This window comes from Eschrichtius robustus, chromosome 16 (assembly GCF_028021215.1).
Source record: "Eschrichtius robustus isolate mEscRob2 chromosome 16, mEscRob2.pri, whole genome shotgun sequence".
Lineage (NCBI taxonomy): Eukaryota > Metazoa > Chordata > Mammalia > Artiodactyla > Eschrichtiidae > Eschrichtius > Eschrichtius robustus.
Genome location: NC_090839.1, coordinates 64,591,984 through 64,614,425, shown reverse-complemented (window position 1 = coordinate 64,614,425; position 22,442 = coordinate 64,591,984). Strand labels below are relative to the sequence as shown.

The 22,442-nt window shown below is 41.7% G+C and overlaps 1 protein-coding gene across 7 annotated transcripts in view; it reads right to left on the bottom strand.

Annotated features, from left to right (window-relative positions):
* Positions 1 to 22,442, bottom strand: part of SNX29 (sorting nexin 29) — a 565,105-nt gene that overhangs the window by 274,405 nt on the left and 268,258 nt on the right. For 6 of the 7 annotated variants that reach the window (XR_011076885.1, XR_011076887.1, XM_068565494.1 and 3 more), the window contains one exon: positions 11,463 to 11,569. Coding sequence is in view for 5 of the 7 variants with exons in the window: in XM_068565494.1 (XP_068421595.1) it covers positions 11,463 to 11,569 (107 nt within the window). In the remaining 2 variants the exon portion in view is untranslated. Of the gene's footprint in view, positions 1 to 11,462; positions 11,570 to 22,442 lie in introns of those variants that run through there. The other variant, XM_068565499.1, reaches the window with a different exon arrangement.

Genomic DNA, 22,442 nt, shown 5'->3' with positions numbered 1-22,442 from the left:
GACGCCCAAAGGTCTACGAGAGAAACCAGGAGATGGGCAGGGACGAGCGAGCACTAATGAGCCTGGAGTGTGGGCGTGTCTGCACCGGAGCCGGGCTGCCACCTGCCACTCCACACACCCTGCCAAGGGCAAAGAGTGACGAAAGGCCTGGGGACATGCAGGAAAGAAAGAAGGCCCGTCCGGCGAGAAGGGCGCACTGCCCGAAGTGGAACCTTTCCCTTTGCTACACTGGGCAGGTCACCTGAGCACACAGGAACAGGCTGGGGACACGTGATGAGCGCAAGAGGCATGGCAGCAGAAACTAACACAACACTGTAAACCAACTATACGCCAATAAAAATTAATTAAAAAAAAGAGGCATCAGAAGAGCCCTGCCATCTGAGCAAGTGCTTGGGCTTGTGTGTGTCAATACAGCTTACAGCAGGGCTTGTGTCTGTCAGCCAGAATTTCTTCCCATTATCCCTCCTCATCCTTCAATAATTCCCTTGGGTGTGACAAGCTCAGAGCTAGCATGCTTTCATCACCGTGGCTCCCCTTAGAGTTTAAAGTTAGAGCCAGCCAGCCAGCAGGGCCTGGCTCTGTTGCAGCAGAAACAGAAATGAAGTTTTCCCTCTCCTGAGAACAAGGAAAATAAAGGCAACAGTGCCAGACTAGAGAAGAAACATAACCTGGCCTGAAAGAGTTAATCAATCCTAGTTTTATTTTAACTGTTACTAATCTATAGTGTCTGTTGTTAGATTTGTCCTTCACAAAGAGAACCTGTCACCCCTAATCCTGTGTAATTTACATTCTGCACCTGGTATTTGCTCCCCCTGTAATCTCTTGCAGCAAATCACCCCTTGTAGCTGTTTGCTTTCCAGAAGGGAGCTCGCAGACTGATAACCCAGAGACTAATGGACCCAATTACTGGGTTTCCTGACGCCAGCGGTGACTATTTTGAAATAATGCAAGAAGAAGAAGAATGCAAGACATTCACTGTTTTGATCCTTATCACTTACTTTGGACTGTGAGCTCCCCTGTAAGAATCCCTGTAATTCCACAGAGTGGGCGCACAGTTCTTGAGGCGCTAGCCTACTGTGTCTTCCCTTTGCCTGGCAAAGAAAATAAAAAGCCTCTCTATTTCTTATCTTCCAAATTTCTGTCTCTGTATTTTTATTCGGCCTGGGTGCACAGGGAGCCAAGATTTGGCAACAGTTCCTGTTTCTAGCTAAGCATGAGGGGAAGAGCACGAACTCTGGAGTCAGACAGCCAGGGTTACATCCTAGGTCTACACGTGAAGCCCTGGGACCTTGGGCCGGTGACTTGTCATCTCCAAGCCTTAGATGCCTCATCTGTAAGGATGCAGCAAACATTAGGTTAGGCAATCCAATGTGATGCTATTAGCACAGGGCCTAAAAGTAGAATAAGCCCTCAACTTATGCTAACTGCTACTACCAACATTGTCATCGATGTTTGGGGGTTGCTTTTCTCTAAGTAAATGTCACCAAAAGCCTAAGAGGTCACAGAGTACCAAGCACATGACAGACTCTCAAAAAACACTGGTGGGAGACATTCTCTAGGATCAACAATCTCATTTCTTTAACTAATAAATTTCAAGTAAAGAAGAAAGGGAGAGAAGGGAAGATACAGATGGGAAACCTGCAGATTCAGAGAGATTTAAGAGGTCCATTAACTGATTACAATGTGTGGATGGACCCCATTTGGAAACTTATTCAAACATTTGTTTGAAATGAAAATTTGAACACTCACCAGATATTTGATGATGTTAAGAAATTATTGCTAATTTTTATTTAGGTGTGATATTATAGGATTTTTTTTTCTTTTAAAAAATAGGAGGACCCTTATGTTATATTAGAGATATATTTCAAAATACTTTGGGAGGAAACAACGCTGTGCTTTGAACTTGCTTCGGCGTATCTATGAGAAGCTGGGGAAGTAGGAAGATGTATGGACAAAGCGAGATTGGTCATGACTTGGCCACCATTGCTGTTGGGTGATGGGTACGTGAAAGCTCATTATATTCCCCGGGCTATTCTTACATTCAAACTTTCCAAAATGAAAATATATTTTGAATAAGGGAAGAGAATGTGAAGAACATATGTGTATATATATACACACACATATACACATACACACATATATATGTATAACTGAATCGCTATGTTGTACACCTGAAACTAACACAATATTGTAAATCAACTATACTTCAAATTTTAAAAATAGAATATTAAAAATAAGAAGAGAAAACACACAAAAAATATTTTGAATAAAGTACTGGACTGCCTGTGATCTTCATTAGGGAACTAGTTCATTCATGCACAAGGGCACAGTAGAGGCCTGTGTGCCCAAGCATTCGGAAACCCAAGCACTGGGAAACCTGCAAGCCGTGGTGACACTGAGGCAGGAGATAGATGGGCCCCAAGTTAGACATTTACAACTAGCTTCCTGTTTACACTTCATAGGGCAGGAAAAAGTGGGTTTCAGGCCAGACACTTACAACTAGCCTCCTGTTTGCACTTCCTGAGACAGAAGATAGATGGGTTTGAGGTTAGACATTTAAAATCAGCCTCCTGTTTGTTCTCCAAAATGGAAGCAATGACAGAGACAGGGTAAATAGCCAGGCTTTGTCTCTTGTGGATGTCCTAAGATAACAGTCATGGCAGCAACAGGGGCAAAACCTTGTTTGAGTAAAGGATCAAGGGATCTCCGCTTCCCCCCACTTGGGTCAAGGGAGACACCACACATGCGCAGAAAGGCTCCTTGGGGGTCAAAAGTCAGGGGACAACTCCAGGCCATGGTGACTCTTGCTTTTCCAAGATGCCTTCACGTCGGGACCCATCTTGGCTGAGAGGTGCCTGCACCCCTAAGGGGAGGGTCCTAAGACAAATTAGCCAGGGGGGACAAAACAAGATGATTGGCCAGAAGACAAAGACCTGGAAAACTGTGCCCTTATAAAGGGTTTAAACTTCCCAGAGGCGCAACTCTCTGAGTTCACCCCTGCATCTTTCTGCATGTACTCTGTCTTTCCAATAAACTTTTTACTTTTCTCTTTACCTTCTGCCTCCTCACCTGAATTCATTCTTGACAAGACAGGCAAGAACTAGGGATCCAGGCCCTAGCTGCTGGTCCCTGTGGTCTAGTGGTTAAGACACCCAGTCCGGACACTAAGATCTTGCTTCCAGCTACTGCTTGCTGCTGCTTGCTGCAAGCTGCCACTTACTGCTGCCTGCATCCGAAATCAACACCTCCTTGTCTCCAACCTGTTCCATTTCCAAGAGTCAGTGCAGCTGTGCTGGTGACAGGGCTGTGGCTGATATTAACTGGAATTAACATAGAAAGCCAAGCAAAGGGGAGGAAGACCTCGGCTTGGCCATCTCACATGAATTAGGTGCTAAGATTCCTTCCTCAGCAAACTGAGGGGGAGGAACAGGAAGCAAGGGGTCCTGCGATACTGTGATTTACTGTGGGCCACAGTTCTCAGCTCACAGCTCCCAGAACCCTTGTAATTTCCTAAGTGTTGAGAATGATAAAGGTGTCTTTTGTTATGTTAATAAGATGACTTTTAGAAGCACCTAAGGATAGGGGCTGGGTGCCAGGAGAACCAATCCTGTGATTAGAAGGTTAGAACTTTTGGTCCTACCCCCTGGCCTCCAGGGAGGGGAGAGGGGCTGGAGATTGAGTCAATCACCAATGGTCTATGACCCAGCAATCCCACTACTGGGCATATACCCAGAGAAAACCATCATTCAAAAAGTCATGTACCACAATGTTCATTGCAGCTCTATTTACAATAGCCAGGACATGGAAGCAACCTAAGTGTCCATCGACAGATGAATGGATAAAGAAGATGTGGCACATATATACAATGGAATATTACTCAGCCATAAAAAGAAACGAACTTGAGTTATTTGTAGTGAGGCGAATGGACCTAGAGACTGTCATACAGAGTGAAGTAAGTCAGAAAGAGAAAAACAAATGCCGTACGCTAACACATAATATATGGAACCTAAAAAAAGAGAAAAAACGGTTCTGAAGAACCTAGGGGCAGGACAGGAATAAAGATGCAGACATAGAGAATGGACTTGAGGACACGGGGAAGGGGAAGGGTAAGCTGGGACGAAGTGAGAGAGTGGCATGGACATATATACACTACCAAATGTAAAATAGATACCTAGTGGGAAGCAGCTGCATAGCACAGGGAGATCAGCTCGTTGCTTTGTGTCCACCTAGAGGGGTGGGATAGGGAGGGTGGGAGGGAGACGCAAGAGGGAGGAGATATGGGGATATACGTATATGTATAGCTGATTCAGTTTGTTATACAGCAGAAACTAACACACCATTTTAAAGCAATTATACTCCAATAAAGATGTTAAAGAAAAAAATCACCAATGGTCAGTGATTTCATCATTCCTGCCTCTGTAATGAAGCTTCTATTTTTATGGATAGGACAGGGTTCCAAAAGCTTCCAGGGTGGTGAACACATGGGGATGTGGGGAGAGTGGCGTGGCTAGAGAGGGTATGGATGCCAGTGCCCTTTCCCCATACCTTGTCCTATGTATCTCTTCCATCTGGCTGTTCCTGACTTACATCCTTCTACAATATACCAGCAATCCAGTGAGTAAAATTTTGAGTTCTGTGAGACGCTCTGGCAAATTCGTCGTCTTGGGAACCTCTGATTTATAGCCAGTCGGTCAGAAGCACAGGTAACAATCTGGGCTCACAACTGGTGTCTGAAGTGGAGGGTGATCTTGTGGGACTGGCCTCTTACCTGTAGAATCTGATGCTATCTCTGGGTAGATAGTGTCAGAATTCAGTTGAATTCTCAGACACTCTGCTGGTGTGGGAAAGCCTACACACACACACACACACACACACACACACACACACACACACGCTGGAATTGGGTGAGGAACCATTTTTCAGGCCCCCCAAAAGGTGCTCTGTTAAAAGAAGTCAGTCAGTCTCTCTCTCTCTTTCTCTCTTATATTCCAATCTGAGATTTGCTAGGACTGGCATGGGCCTCCTATAGAAGATTTTTTAATGGTAGTGTGGTTTTGTTTTGTTTTGTTAAGAGCTCTTATATTTTACAGATATAGCCTGAAATAGGAGTGGAATGATATGAAAACTCAGGTTTGCTTCAAAATACCACAAGAGACTGGGAGTAGGATGGGACAGAGATGATGCAAAATTGACCAGGAGTTATTAACGGTTGAAGCCAGATGATGGGTATTTAGAGGCTGATTAAACCTCTAAATTTTCCATTTTTGTATCTTTTCCATAATAAAAAGATTTTAAGAATTCCTTGGAGATTTGGCCTTGTTAGTCATTCACACTTTAGTGGGCATTACCCCTATCCCTCCAGAAGGGAGAACTCCTTACCAATTTTCATTCATACACAACAATTTTGCTTCAACACCCAGTTTTGCGTGGTGAGCAAACTTTTTTCCCCTGACGAGGTGACAGCCCGGTCTCAATCTGCTCAGTATCATGAGATATTAAACAACAAAAACAAATTCACATCAAACTCTTCATTTTGAGCAGCAGTTTGATGGAGGTGTCAGCTCAGAGTTCTGTATCCTGAGTCCTTACACGGAATCCAGTCTTTTATTTAAAAGCCTGTTTTTCTTTTGCATAAAAATGACTCCCAGATATATCAAGAGTGTTGGAACCCACTGGTGCCAATTTATGAAGCCAGTGCTGGTGGTATAACTGCCCCCAAGGTCCTGGCTGCTTCAGGAACTTTTCCATTTTATTAAAATGATGATCACATTCAGAGTTATCCACAGCGTGTGATTATGAATGTATTTTTTACCAGCTTGATGCTTAAGCTTACTTTTCCATTAATAGTGACTCTGCCATTATAATGAGAACAAATGCCGCTAATACACATTTATTTCACCCATGAGCAAAAATTCAGGGGCTAACTACATTCACACAGTAAATGATAAGTATCCTATAATTTGAAAAATCAATCAACAGCTAGCTGAGTCCTTCCACACGGGAGGAAGTAAAGGTCTGCTTGCTGAGGACGGACGGGCTGCGTTGCACACGGCGCAGAGGCGAGCAAAAAACGGGGAAGCAGGGCTGTGATCAAGGCCTAGGACAGTATGCAAAAGGCAGACCAAGGAGCCCCAAAGGAGAGGAAGAGGAAACAGCATCTATGGATTGCAGACATTTACAAAACTTCACATGAACTAAGGTATTTTGGAGGTTAAGTAACAGAGATTCTAACCTGAGCTACAAAGGAATTACTGTAAACAGTCAGGAAATCGGGAGAACCTGGCCCAGAGAAGGACCTGAAACCAGAACAGCTCTGGCCAGTTCACACAGGAACAAATGCAGAGTCATCAGGACCCAGTTACTGAATAAATGGCCTCTCAAGCATTCTTGCCACTCTTGTTTAATTTAGGAGTTAAAGCCCCAACTGCCCTGGCTCAGGTCACATGCCTGCCCTGGGGCCAAAGTAGGACAAAGTACCTAAGATTTACTCTCCTACCAAGACGGCAAGACATGGTGGGGCCATCATTCCTCCAAAGGAAATCAGGACAGAAGGAAGAAAAGAAAGCACTCCTGTCCACTACGGGTCCTGAACCTGATTCTTTATATTTAATCCTCAAAGCAACCCTAGCAGTAGGTATTACCAGCTCAACTTTACTGACAGAGAAACTGAGGCTTAGAGAGCTCAGGTGGCCTGCCCAGGAACGAATGCATGGTGGTGAGGGACCAATCTGAACTGAGTCTGACATGGGACACCTGTGCTCTCCAAGCCACCAGGCTGCAGGAGGCAACGCAGGACCAAAGTCCAAATGCCACCAACAATTCTACATTTTTCTTGATGGCAACTGCTAGAAAGCGATGGAAAAATCTCTGGAGACGAATCCAAACCAAAAGGATTGCACTTGCAGGAGGTAAAGAAGAATCTTAGAGCAGATCTATCTTGGACGCGTCCAGTATCTTTTATCCTCAAAAACCTTGGTGAGAACAAATCCATTTCCTCTAATGTGTAGCTCTTCAGGAGGGATGGGAAGTGGACAAAAGAAATTTCTGAGTGTCATCACTAACAACCCCAAAGAAAAGGGGAGGAACGTTCTAGAAGCTCCAGTTAGGTGCTCAAGCTCTGCAAGACTGCTGTTAAAGACATAGCTCTAGGAGCCCATGAGGCAGGCGTCACTCTATGTCTGCACTTCTGGCACGTCAAGCCTGTTTCCTAATGATCATAACGGACATGTCTGCCCCACCCCCCAGGCCGGGAGCTTCCCCAGAGGCAGGCAATGTGTCTTGTTCGTCTTTGTAACCTACGACAAGCCTTGGTTACACAGATGCTACCCACGGATGAAGCATCAATGACTTTGCAATCAAAAGAAGAAGGAAAACTCAGTCTAGGGAAGAAAACGCCACTTGAGGAACGTCTCAGCTTCAGACTCACACCTCTTGTGGCTCATCTCCTAGAATCATCAACTCTACTGCTCCCAGGGTAGGGGAGGCCACTGAGGGTAGAGAAAGGAAGTTGAAGGCTGGACCCTTAGGAGGTAGTCAGTAAGTATGTGCTACACGAGCTGGTAGCGCCCATCTGTCTCTCAAGGTCCCCTCCAGACTCTCCAAGCTCAAATTCCCCCTAAAACTGACCGCCAGAAAAACGTGTGCCTCCTCCAAAGAGCCATGCTTCCTCTTATTAGATATGGAATCCTTTCCGCCAGGATGCTCTGAGCTACAGGGGTGCCTTGTACAACCCACTCTCGACCTGAGAGCGGAGAGAAGTCCATCCGTCACTCTTTAAACATGACCCCGAACAGCCGAATCCACCTGACAGACTGTCATCCCATTCGATACTTACAGAGCTCCTACTATATGCTGGAGCCGAATGAGGCAATGAACACACAGTAAAAAAGATAACGTCCCAGCCTGGCATTCTACTGCAAGTGGCTTCAGAATCGAGTAGGTCCGAGCGCGGATGGGAGGCGTTCCCTCCTCCTGCAGTAACTGAGGGTGTGGGACGAGGCCCCGCCAGCACCATGCCAAACGGCCGATGTGCCGTGTTTCTGTCAGCTACTGCTGGCAACCCTCACCTCCCTACACGCATTCCCTCAAATAGGACGAGTGACTGGCCCTTCTCTTAGATGTCTCTTTTTCTCACTGAGCCTGGCCTTCCAGAACACAGCAGGACGATGGGTTTGGGCTCTGGTGCTAGATGGCCTGAGGGATTCGGACCCAGCTCTGCTTCTTACCAGCTGAGAAATCTTAGACAAGCTACTTCACTTCTCAAAACCCCATCTGTGAACAGTACCTTCCCTCAAGGAACCCTGCTGAGGATTGCAAGAGTTCATCGACCTGACGTAAAGACTTAGCACAGTAACCAGAATTGAAAGTGTGCGCTGACGGCTAGCTGCTAGTATTACAGCGGCTCTTACATAATGAGTGTTTTGATAGCAGTGTTCTTTCCCTGCCAGATTAACCTACACCTGCCAGAATTCTCTTTTCCCTCTTGTTTTCAAAAGTTGGCCACCACAGGGTGTCAGGAACAATCTTTGCACAGTCTTTCCTGTCCTGGGCCCCTGATTCTCACCAGCTACTACATATGGTGTTGCTTTGGGTTCTGAGCTGTCCGTGCAGCGTGCTGTGTATGTGTGCTGGTGGGTGGAATGGTTTTAATGCTTTGAAAGACACCTAGAGAAAGAAGGTTCAGGAACTCCCTTTTCGTTGGGATGAATCACAGAAGAGTCATTCAATTGTTGGGGTATTTTAAATAGTCATATTATTTAAAATGATATGTTTTTTCTTCCTTTGCCCTTTCGAAATGGGAAGAGCAATGCCTCAACTCTTCCCCCTCATCCTTTTATTACTCCACTCCAACACACGTTTACAACTCTTTCTTGGTAAAAACCAACCCATTAATAAAATGACAGCCGAGCATCATGAAGAATGGGTTTGATTAATGCCAACAAAGAGGGTTCAGCAAAAGTCATGGTGAAATGAAACACTAATGTTATTCAGAGATGAGAGATCACTGACAGGATCTCACTTTGCAAACAAAAACAGAATGAAAAATCAGTGTGGCGTAGTAAATGCCCCTGGAGGACCATCCCTGCTTCAACCTCACCTCTCTCCCAGCTGGCTGACTACAGCCACTGACTCCACTGCTCCCAGGGCAAGAGGATCACAGAAGGACGTGAAAGAAGGCTTAAGGCTGGCAAGAGAAGTCTTTTACCCTGATGTGGGAGTCCAACAGCTACCTCTCTCGCAGGCAACAAGAGCAACGACGCAAGGGGATCCGACAGTAACTTCACGTCACACCTGGATCTTCCCCGCACATCGCAGCTGGAGCGCAGTGAGGTGGTGAGGCTTTCTCATGGTCAAAATGGGTGGTGACAGGGCACCCAACAAACACTGAATGAACCAACCACCCACCCAAGCAGCCGGGCCATGAATGAACTACGGTGCTTCCTCAGTGGGTCAAGCAGCCCGTCACTTCCTCCCAAGCCCCTCCGAGTTTCTGATGAGCATGCCAACCCCCCAGATCGCTGCCCCAGGCCCGGCACCCAAAGGAATCCAGGGACACGCGCACTGGTCTCTAAACCGTGCAGGTCTGACCACATCCTTACAAGTGGACACATCACCCTGGTTCCCCTGAAGGGACAGAAGCTCCCAACCCCCTTTCACTCTGGTAAGAACCCTTCACCCTTCCTAGCTCAGCAGCCCTTCCTTCATTCAGCAAACCGGAGCCATCCCTGTCCCGGGAGAAGTTCAAATACTTTCACTCAAGGGCTATTTAGCTAAATTCACCGCCTGTCAACAAACAGTCACTGAGAATACAGAGATGAAAGAGTCTCTGCCATCCAGAGACCCGGAGTCCACTAGGATTGTCACAGTTCTGAGGGTAAGGGGCCCACTCCCCTCTCCACCCAGGCTTTCCGCCACAGCCAACTCCGGTCTCATGATCCCTCTGGATGAAGGTCCACGGATGGGCATAGTGGTGGGCAGAGACGCTGCAGGGACCACCTCCCCCATGCCCAGGCCCTCCCATCCCGGTTTTTAACTCTTCCCCCAGTTGCCTGTTTGGCGAAGACCTTGGCTTGCTTTCCCTTGAGCTCACCTGAGTCAGAACTCACGTTGCTTCTAAAGTCAGCTCCCTTCTTTCGAGGTCATTTAGAGACAGAGGAAACAGACTACACGGATGGCAGCCTGAACCAGAACGAGCTCAGGGGCTGCTCCTCAAAGGCCCTACCCCTGAAGCCCACCCCAGGTCAGGCACGTCTCCACGGCAACTGTGGGTGTTTTTCTGATTCCAAAAATAAAACTTACTCACTGTAGAAGATTTAGAAAGTACTAAGTATAGGTGTATACTTTTATGTGTGTATGTACACAAACATACATGACTTGTAATAAATACTACCACCACTGGATCACCACAACACATACACACACCTGTATATATATTAGTTACCTAATCAAAAACTTACTCTCCCAGCTTTACCATTGAGTATGGTGATAATTAATGGTTTCTGACAAAAACATTTGATCATACCAAGAAAGGACCTTTATTCTTCATTTACCAAGAATATTTTATCAGATATCGATGATGAGTGTTACCAAATGGACATTTCAGTACCTATCAAGATAAATATCTGGTTTTTCTCCTTTGATTTATTAATGGGTGGACTTAATGGATGAATTTCCTAATGTTAAACCATCCTAGAAATCTTAAATACATTTTAACTTTTTATATATGTTATTCCTTTAATATATGGCTGAATTTGACAGAGCGATACCTTTCTTGAATTGTTATGTATCCATGCACAAATGTTACCAGTCTATACTTTTCTTGTTTCTGCTATCTTTGTCAGATTTGTTATACTGGAGTGATACACACTTGAACCAAGGTACAGATATAGATAAAAAATGCTCTAAGAAAATATAAATAGCGAAGGGCTTTCTGTATACACCTTGAAGGGTGTTCTGAAAATCACCATAAAACCATCCAGGCTTGCTACCTTCTTGGGATACAGTCCTTTCTTAACTTTTATAACTTTCTTCCACAGATTTTTTTGGTCCCTTCAGGTAGCCTGCGTCATCTTCAATGAATTTTGATACTGAATGCGATCCTAGAAAACAGTCCATCTCATCCCTATTTCCCCATTTCTCAGCACAAAGTTGTATGTGATATTCTCTTCTGTTTTGAATATTCTCCAAATCCAAGGGTACAATTGTTTTCTTATTTTTCACGTTTTCTCTCTTATCTCCTTGCCACAGGTTTCTAATTAAATGATATATTTCAAAGAACCACGTCTTACTTTCTTACTTTTCTCTATCAATTACAATGGTTTTATCATTTTGTGTTTTGTTTGTGGGAGGCGGAGTGTGTGACTGCTTGTTTTGCTAACATCTGTTTAACAGGCTGGGCCTATGTCTGAAAAGTCTCCAAAGCAGCCAATGTTGGGAATAAACGCAGACTCTGCCACCCTTACCTCAATGAGCTTTCTTTCATAGGAGCTTGCTAGTTCCTCGGCAACTTCTCCCGGCTTCTGGTCAGTAACTGTAACTTCTCCATCAACATTCCAAAGATTTGGTACAACTTTAGGAAAAGAAAGACATTCCATAAGTATTTTAACAGTAATCAAAACTAATTCTCCCAGTTGAAAAAAAAAAAAAAATTCTTCTTTTTCCAAATGGCTTCTCCAGAGAGAAAGCCCTTGTTAAAGGAGAAAAAAAAAAAATCACAATTACTAATTACTTCAGCATTGCATCATTTTCACAGAAGTACAATAAATCAAATGATAAGCTGTATTTAAGAACAGCAATAACTGTCCTAGAGACAGATGCACAGGAGACTGGGGAACGATCTTGTAGCTACTTTCCATTTCAGGGGAAAACGGACAATGCTTTGGCAAATATAAGAGCCTACACTTGCATCTTTTATACTGGTCAAATTTCTTTTTCTCCAACAAAAAAGTTTTCCAGGAGATAGCGCCTGCCTAGAGCCTGAAGTGAAATGGTAACGGGGCTCAGATTACACTTAAAACCAAGGAAGCTTCTGGAAAAACTCTAAAACTAATGCACAATGACAATGCAAAGACATCTTCATGAGATACTGACTCTCAGGTCAGCACAAGAATTAGCACAGTATTTTAAGGAACCTCCATACCCTTTTCCATAGTGGCTGCACCAATTTACATTCCCACCAACAGTGGAAGAGGGTTCCCTTTTCTCCACACCCTCTCCAACATTTATTATTTGTAGACTTTTTAATGATGGCGATTTTGACTGGTGTGAGGTGATACCTCATTGTAGTTTTGATTTATATTTCTCTAATAATTAGTGATATTGAGCAACTTTTCACATGCCTGTTGACCATCTATATGTCTTCTTCAGAGAAATGTCTATTTAGGTCTTCTGCCCATTTTTTGATTGGGTTTTTTTTTTTTTTATATTAAGCTGTATGAGCGAAAAACAGAGTTACATATATCCAGAGAAAACTTTAATTTGAAAAGATACATGCACCCCCATGTTCATAGCAGCATGATTTACAATAGCCAAAACATGGAAGCAACCTAAGTGTCCACTGACAGATGAACGGGTAAAGAAGATGTGGTACATATACACAATAGAATACTACTCAGCCATAAAAAAGAATGAAACAATAACCATTTGCAGCAACATGGATGGACCTAGACATTATCATACCAAGGAAAGTAAATCAGACAGAGAAAGACAAATACCATATGATATCACTTAAGTATGGAATCTAAAAAAGTGATACAAATGAACTTATTTACAAAACAGAAATAGACTCACAGACAAAGAAAACCAATTTATGGTTACCAAAGGGGAAAGGAGGGGAGGGATAAATTGGGAATTTGGGATTAACAGATACACACTATTTTATATAAAATAGGTAAACAACAAGGACCTACTGTATAGCACAAGGAACTGTAATAACCTATAATGGAAAAGAATCTGGAAAATATATATATGTATGTATAACTGAATCACTTTGCTGTACACTTGAAGCTAACACAACATTGTAAATCAACTATACTTCAATAAAAAAAAAAAAAAAGAATTAGCACAGTAGATGCATTGTTTCTACTATCAGGTATATACCCACATATGCTCACTTTGTAGAGAAGAGTAAAAAGATAAAAACTGGGAAAGAGCCAGATAATTCCAAGATAAGTAGGAGAAGAAGAGCAGTGGAGAACTCCTGCACGAGCAGTTAAGAAGACCCAGCAGTGTGACTATGGATTCACCCCACGTCTGAAAACAAGCACCAGGGATGCAGATGCAGATGCCTGTGTGTCCTGAGATGAGACTCCCGGATGCCCCATCAAGTGTGTTGAGACGGCAGTGAGGCAGAACAGGAAGCTAAGGTGAGCCCCCCAGCGACTGGGATTCGAGAGACACGGGCTCTGGTCAGGCACTGAGGGAGAAGTCAACACGGGGAAAAGCTGAGCAAAAATGGGACTCGCTGCTGGGCCCGAACTGACCAGTAGCTTCACCTTCAGCCCTTCACGGAGCCTCCATCGGGCCAAAGCTGGTCAGGGCCCCGGAGGTAGCAAGGCCCCTGAGTAACGATACAGAACATACTGGAATAAAACCCTAAGTGGTTTCCATCCCAGCAGTGACTATAGATCCAGCCACTACTGCAAGGAGTGACCCAGTAACAACCTGTTAAAGTTGACAGACTGAACATGTTAATTTACCTTCACAACCTCTCAAAATCTCATTAAAATACCAATTAAAAATAATTCCTTCTAAAGGCACCACCTTTAAAGAAAAAGAGAATGAGAGAGAAAACACAACAAAATTTTAGAAGCTGAGAAGAAGGTAGGTAACTGGTGAGGAACCTGACAGACCTGAGAAAATTTCATTCTCAGCTACAAGTGGGCAACTGCAAAACACAATCTGATTAAAATGAAAAACTTGCATAAACTGCTAACACGAGACACTTCTAGGAGCGGGAGTGAACACCAGCTAAAAGTCCAAAGAAGGGATAAAAGTCTGCCTTAAGAAGCAACTAGCAGAAGATTAGGGGTTTATTCTCCAGAAAAGGTTAAAAAAAAACCAAAAAAAAAACAGTAGCTGCGCCTGAGTTGAGGTAGGGGTATCTTACTGAAAACAGAGGTAAAAATAATGCACACTGAACTTTTGAAGTTTTCCCATTCTTCTTCCCTCCCCACTCCCAGAGCAGCAGGCAGCAGGCATATACCTCTAAGCAAGGGAAGAGAAAGTAATTTCCTAGGAATCTACCAGCCAAAGAGGAAAGGGCTCAATGTGGGAGGCTTTCCGGGAAAATGGCACAGCCCCTCACCCCACCAAGAAATGATCTTAGATAGTTTTTAATCAGTGTTTTATTTAGTACCCCACTCTTACATCTGAGAAGACAGCCAGAAATCACCTTACATTTGAGGCAAGCACCTAAGATGAAAGACAGGGACCAGAATAAACAAATAGAGAAATCAACACATAGGAAAGAAAAATTATTAAGTGAGAAGAACACTTCAAAAGCAAACTACCGGTAATACTCCCAGAGAGAGAGGAGAAGGTGCAGTTGAGAAACGGGAAGAGGGAGACACTTGAAAAGAACACAGAATGTATAAAAGCCCTTTGGAAAGCAAAGCTATGACAGCAAAAATGGAATACCACGTATAAGGGATAGACGGTAAAGAAATTTCTAGAGAATAGAGCCAGAGGATGACAAAATGGAGAACAAAAAAGGAAATCAAGAATTACCAAATGAGAAGAGCTCAAGAAAGAAAAAATAACACAGAGAGGAGGAAGTCAAAGATATAAATCAAGAAATGTCCCAGAACCATCAGACATGAGTGTTGAAGCTGAAGAGCTCTACTGAGGATAAGCTTGATGATACGCGATGCTCACGTGCTCACAGTGAAATTCCACAACACGGGAGACAAAGAGGAGAGGGTACAAACTCCTGGAGTGGAAGCAGAATTTTTACAAAGGATAAAAAAAAATCAGAAATGGCATAGGATTTCTGAACAGCATCACTGTAAGCTAGAAAACAATGAATCTTCAATGTCCTGAGTGGAATTATTTCCAACCTGGAATGATCTACAAAGCCAAACCATGTGAGAAGCAGGTAAAGGCATTTACAGACATGCAACCTCTCAAAAATTTTACCTCCCACCCAAAGAAGAGAAGAAATCTAGGAAGAGGAAGACAGAGATGCCAAGATATAGGAGATCCAACACAAAAGTGAGTTTGAGAAAATTCTTAATGATAACCAAAGTGGGAAGAACCTGCAGGCCATCATGGATAAATGGATAAACAAAGTGTGGCATGCCCATACAACGGGTTACTATTCAGCTTTAAAAAGGAATGAAGAGCTCTACCCACCACCAGAGCCTCCCATCAAGCCTCTTAGATAGCCTCAACCACCAGAGGGCAGACAGCAGAAGCAAGAAAAACTACAATCCTGCAGCCTGTGGACCAAAAACCACAGTTACAGAAAGATAGAGAAGATGAAAAGGCAGAGGGCTATGTACCAGATGAAGGAACAAGAAAAAACCCCAGAAAAACAACTAAATGAAGTGGAGATAGGCAACCTTCCAGAAAAAGAATTCAGAATAATGATAGTGAAGATGATCCAGGACCTCGGAATAAGAATGGAGGCAAAGATTGAGAAGATGCAAGAAATGATTAACAAAGACCTAGAAGAATTAAAGAACAAACAGAGATGACCAATACAATAACTGAAATGAAAACTACACTAGAAGGAATCAATAGCAGAATAACTGAGGCAGAAGAACGGATAAGTGACCTGGAAGACAGAATGGTGGAATTCACTGCTGCGGAACAGACTAAAGAAAAAAGAATGAAAAGAAATGAAGACAGCCTAAGAGACCTCTGGGACAACATTAAACGCAACAACATTCGCATTATAGGGGTCCCAGGAGGAGAAGAGAGAGAGAAAGGACCACAGAAAATATTTGAAGAGATTATAGTCGAAAACTTCCCTAACATGGGAAAGGAAATAGCCACCCAAGTCCAGGAAGCGCAGAGAGTCCCATACAGGATAAACCCAAGGAGAAACACGCCGAGACACATAGTAATCAAAGTGGCAAAAATTAAAGACCAAGAAAAATTATTGAAAGCAGCAAGGGAAAAACGACAAATAACATACAAGGGAACTCCCATAAGGTTAACAGCTGATTTCTCAGCAGAAACTCTGCAAGCCAGAAGGGAGTGGCATGATATACTTAAAGTGATGAAAGGGAAGAAACTACAACCAAGATTACTCTATCCGGCAAGGATCTCATTTAGATTGGATGGAGAAATCAAAAGCTTTACAGACAAGCAAAAGCGAAGAGAGTTCAGCACCACCAAACCAGCTCTACAACAAATGCTAAAGGAACTTCTCTAAGTGGGAAACACAAGAGAAGTAAAGGACCTACAAAAACAAACCCAAAACAATTAAGAAAATGGTCATAGGAACATACATATCGATAATTACCTTAAACGTGAATGGATTAAATGCCCCAACCAAAAGACATAGACTGGCTGAATGGATACAAAAACAAGACCCATATATATGCTGTCTACAAGAGACCCACTTTAGACCTAGGGACACATACAGACTGAAAGTGAGGGGATGGAAAAAGATATTCCATGCAAATGGAAATCAAAAGAAAGCTGGAGTAGCTATACTCATATCAGATAAAATAGACTTTAAAATAAAGAATGTTACAAGAGACAAGGAAGGACACTACATAATGATCCAGGGATCAATCCAAGAAGAAGATATAACAATTATAAATATATATGCACCCAACATAGGAGCACCTCAATACATAAGGCAACTGCTAACAGCTATAAAAGAGGAAATCGACAGTAACACAATCATAGTGGGGGACTTTAACACCTCACTTACACCAATGGACAGATCATCCAAAATGAAAATAAATAAGGAAACAGAAGCTTTAAATGACACAATAGACCAGATAGATTTAATAGATATATATAGGACATTCCATCCAAAAACAGCAGATTACACGTTCTTCTCAAGTGCGCACGGAACATTCTCCAGGATAGATCACATCTTGGGTCACAAATCAAGCCTCGGTAAATTTAAGAACATTGAAATCATATCAAGCATCTTTTCTGACCACAACGCTATGAGATTAGAAATGAATTACAGGGAAAAAAACGTAAAAAAGACAAACACATGGAGGCTAAACAATACGTTACTAAATAACCAAGAGATCACTGAAGAAATCAAAGAGGAAATCAAAAAATACCTAGAGACAAATGACAATGAAAACACGACGACCCAAATGCATTTTGGATGCAGCAAAAGCAGTTCTAAGAGGGAAGTTTATAGCTATACAAGCCTACCTAAAGAAACAAGAAAAATCTCAAGTAAACAATCTAACCTTACACCTAAAGAAACTAGAGAAAGAAGAACAAACAAAACCCAAAGTTAGCAGAAGGAAAGAAATCATAAAGATCAGAGCAGAAATAAATGAAATAGAAACGAAGAAAACAATAGCAAAGATCAACAAAACTAAAAGTTGGTTCTTTGAGAAGATAAACAAAATTGATAAGCCATTAGCCAGACTCATCAAGAAAAAGAGGGAGAGGACTCAAATCAATAAAATCAGAAATGAAAAAGGAGAAGTTACAACAGACACCACAGAAATACAAAGCATCCTAAGAGACTACTACAAGCAACTTTATGCCAATAAAATGGACAACCTGGAAGAAATGGACAAATTCTTAGAAAGGTATAACCTTCCAAGACTGAACCAGGAAGAAACAGAAAATATGAACAGGCCAATCACAAGTAATGAAATTGAAACTGTGATTAAAAATCTTCCAACAAACAAAAGTCCAGGACCAGATGGCTTCACAGGTGAATTCTATCAAACATTTAGAGAAGAGCTAACACCCATCCTTCTCAAACTCTTCCAAAAAATTGCAGAGGAAGGAACACTCCCAAACTCATTCTATGAGGCCACCATCACCCTGATACCAAAACCAGACAAAGACACTACAAAAAAAGAAAATTACAGACCAATATCACTGATGAATATAGATGCAAAAATCCTCAACAAAATACTAGCAAACAGAATCCAACAACACATTAAAAGGATCATACACCACGATCAAGTGGGATTTATCCCAGGGATGCAAGGATTCTTCAATATATGCAAATCAATCAATGTGATACACCATATTAACAAATTGAAGAATAAAAACCATATGATCATCTCAATAGATGCAGAAAAAGCTTTTGAGAAAATTCAACACCCATTCATGATAAAAACTCTCCAGAAAGTGGGCATAGAGGGAACCTACCTCAACATAATAAAGGCCATATATGACAAACCCACAGCAAACATCATTCTCAATGGTGAAAAACTGAAAGCATTTCCTCTAAGATCAGGAACGAGACAAGGATGTCCACTCTCACCACTATTATTCAACATAGTTCTGGAAGTCCTAGCCACGGCAATCAGAGAAGAAAAAGAAATAAAAGGAATACAAATTGGAAAAGAAGAAGTAAAACTGTCACTGTTTGCGGATGACATGATACTATACATAGAGAATCCTAAAACTGCCACCAGAAAACTGCTAGAGCTAATTAATGAATATGGTAAAGTTGCAGGATACAAAATTAATGCACAGAAATCTCTTGCATTCCTATACACTAATGATGAAAAATCTGAAAGAGAAATTATGGAAACACTCCCATTTACCATTGCAACAAAAAGAATAAAATACCTAGGAATAAACCTACCTAGGGAGACAAAAGACCTGTATGCAGAAAACTATAAGACACTGATGAAAGAAATTAAAGATGATACCAACAGATGGAGAGATATACCATGTTCTTGGATTGGAAGAATCAACATTGTGAAAATGAGTATACTACCCAAAGCAATCTACAGATTCAATGCAATCCCTATCAAATTACCAATGGCATTTTTTACGGAGCTAGAACAAATCATCTTAAAATTTGTATGGAGACACAAAAGACCCCGAATAGCCAAAGCAGTCTTGAGGCAAAAAAATGGAGCTGGAGGAATCAGACTCCCTGACTTCAGACTCTACTACAAAGCTACAGTAATCAAGACAATATGGTACTGGCACAAAAACAGAAACATAGATCAATGGAACAAGATAGAAAGCCCAGAGATTAACCCACGCACCTATGGTCAACTAATCTATGACAAAGGAGGCAAAGATATACAATGGAGAAAAGACAGTCTCTTCAATAAGTGGTGCTGGGAAAACTGGACAGCTACATGTAAAAGAATGAAATTAGAATACTCCCTAACACCATACACAAAAATAAACTCAAAATGGATTCGAGACCTAAATCTAAGACTGGACACTATAAAACTCTTAGAGGAAAACATAGGAAGAACACTCTTTGCCATAAATCACAGCAAGATCTTTTTTGATCCACCTCCTAGAGTAATGGAAATAAAAACAAAAATAAACAAGTGGGACCTAATGAAACTTCAAAGCTTTTGCACAGCAAAGGAAACCATAAACAAGACGAAAAGACAACCCTCAGAATGGGAGAAAATATTTGCAAATGAATCAACGGACAAAGGATTACTCTCCAAAATATATAAACAGCTCATTCAGCTCAATATTAAAGAAACAAACACCCCAATCCAAAAATGGGCAGAAGACCTAAACAGACATTTCTCCAAAGAAGACATACAGACGGCCACGAAGCACATGAAAAGATGCTCAACATCACTAATTATTAGAGAAATGCAAATCAAAACTACAATGAGGTATCACCTCACTCCTGTTAGAATGGGCATCATCAGAAAATCTACAAACAACAAATGCTGGAGAGGGTGTGGAGAAAAGGGAAACCTCTTGCACTGTTGGTGGGAATGTAAATTGATACAGCCACTATGCAGAACAGTATGCAGGTTCCTTAAAAAACTAAAAATAGAATTACCATATGACCCAGCAATCCCAGTACTGGGCATATACCCAGAGAAAACCGTAATTCAAAAAGACACATGCACCCGAATGTTCATTGCAGCACTATTTACAATAGCCAGGTCATGGAAGCAACCTAAATGCCCATCAACAGACGAATGGATAAAGAAGATGTGGTACATATATACAATGGAATATTACTCAGCCATAAAAAGGAACGAAATTGAGTCATTTGTTGAGACGTGGATGGACCTAGAGACTGTCATACAGAGTGAAGTTAGTCAGAAAGAGAAAAACAAATATCGTATATTAATGCATGTATGTGGAACCTAGAAAAATGGTACAGATGAGCCAGTTTGCAGGGCAGAAGTTGAGACACAGATGTAGAGAATGGACATATGGACACCAAGGGGGGAAAACTGCGGTGGGGTGGGGATGGTGGTGTGCTGAATTGGGCGATTGGGATTGACATGTATACACTGATGTGTATAAAATTGATGCCTAATAAGAACCTGCAGTATAAAAAAACAAACAAAACAACTAATACTAAACTTTCATTGGGCTATTTGTATGGAAATATGTTAATATAAATGTTTCAGACATTACATGAAATTTCTAAAAATCTTATATGTTCTGGTATAACGTTATAAGTAATAATCCTAGTTATTACTTTAAAATGTGTATCTCAGAAATAACTAATTTTCTTGTCAACTGCATTATTATGAACTTTCATCAAATCTTTAACCGTGGTCATTTTTAAGTCTTTTGTCATTTACAGACAGTTCTGGGTGTACTCTGATGATTTTGCAAATATGTTCCTATAAAAGGGTTTCATCTTCAAGAAAGTCATGGAAAAGACTCTGACAAGTACAGGTTTCTGGTAACTGACTGTACTGCTGAACTGAATGAATAAGCATTTTCAGAACTCTAATGAAAAACTGATGAACTCATAAAAGTGCTAACAAAAAATCAAGATGAAAAAAAAATTAATTACATGGGACTGAGTGAACTGATGAGGATGAGTATAATTTTTGTGACTTTCTGTCTGAATTAAAAAAAAAAAAATCCCACAAGGACTCAGAGGCAAAGAATATACAAATCAATTTTCACTGCAAAGTAAAGGAGCTGTTACAGTGGAGGATTACTGGACTGAATGTCAATATTATGACATAGTATGAGTGTGTTTCATGTTTGGTAATTGCAATCATCGTTGCTTTTGTTGTGGTCATCCATGTACAATGCTTGGTGTCAGTCTATTTATCTCTTGTAAAAATAAAATACAGGGTGTGTGTGTGGAAAAAAAAAAAAAAAAAAGATGCTTCAAAAAGGAATGAAGTACTGACACATGCCACAACATGGATGAACCTTGAAAACATGATGTTATGTGAAAAAAGCCACACACGAAAGGCCTCATACTGCATGATTCCATGAAATGTCCAGAGCGGTATTGATTTCCAAGGGCTGGGAGGAAGGAGTGATGGGGAGTGATTGCTAATGAGTATCAGGTTTCTTTCTGGGGTGATAAAAAATGTTCTGGAAATAGAAAATGATGGTTGCACAACCCTGTGAATATACCAAAACCACTGAACTGTGCACTTTAAAGGGGTGAACTGTATAGTATATGAATTATACCTCAATAAAGGAGGAGTGAATTGGAGAGTACAAGCCCACAGAGTAGTCAGGCTTCTTCCAGCTACAGGTCAGAGGACCCCAGGAGAGACTGCCTCAGGATGACACTGATGACTCAAGTGTTTGAAAACACTGAGATTTATATAACTGAGGGAAAATTTGAAGTCGAATTAGTGATAAGTATGCAGAATACCAACAAAATTTAAAAAACAAAAACAGATAATTATTAACTTCAAAGAAATTTGCAAGTTGTCTAAAAATACTAATCATGTATCTCGTGGCTCAACTGTGGAGAGCATTTTCAGAGTCATAATAATGTAATCATGGATCATGGATCGAACCAAAATGATTACATGGCTGTGCTAGATTATATGACAGCTGGAGGGTGTGTGTGTGTATATGTCTGTCTGTGTGTGTACACAGTTCAAGGGCACGGAGGATCAGAGAATGCTACCTTTCAACTTCCACAATGAGAAATCAATAAACAACACCTACGACTAAAAAATCAACAAGTGGCAATAGACACACATTCAGAGATATCAAGGTAACTACTAAAACAATCAGTTAAAAAAGTCTGAAGCAGTCGCTTGTGAGGAGTGGGAAATGGGGGAAGATGGTGGCTAGAAGTATCAGGTCTTTTACCACAAGGCTATGGACAAAAGCTCAATTTTTTAAAAAACTAAACTCAATTTTATTTGGTGCAATAAAAATTTTTTTCAATTTTTAAATAAAAAGCTGAAAGGCTGGGCTTCCCTGGTGGTGCAGTGGTTGGGAATCTGCCTGCCAACACAGGGAACACAGGTTCGAGCCCAGGTCTGGGAGGATCCCACCTGCCACGGAACAACTAAGCCTGTGCGCCACAACTGCTGAGCCTGCGCTCTAGAGCCCGC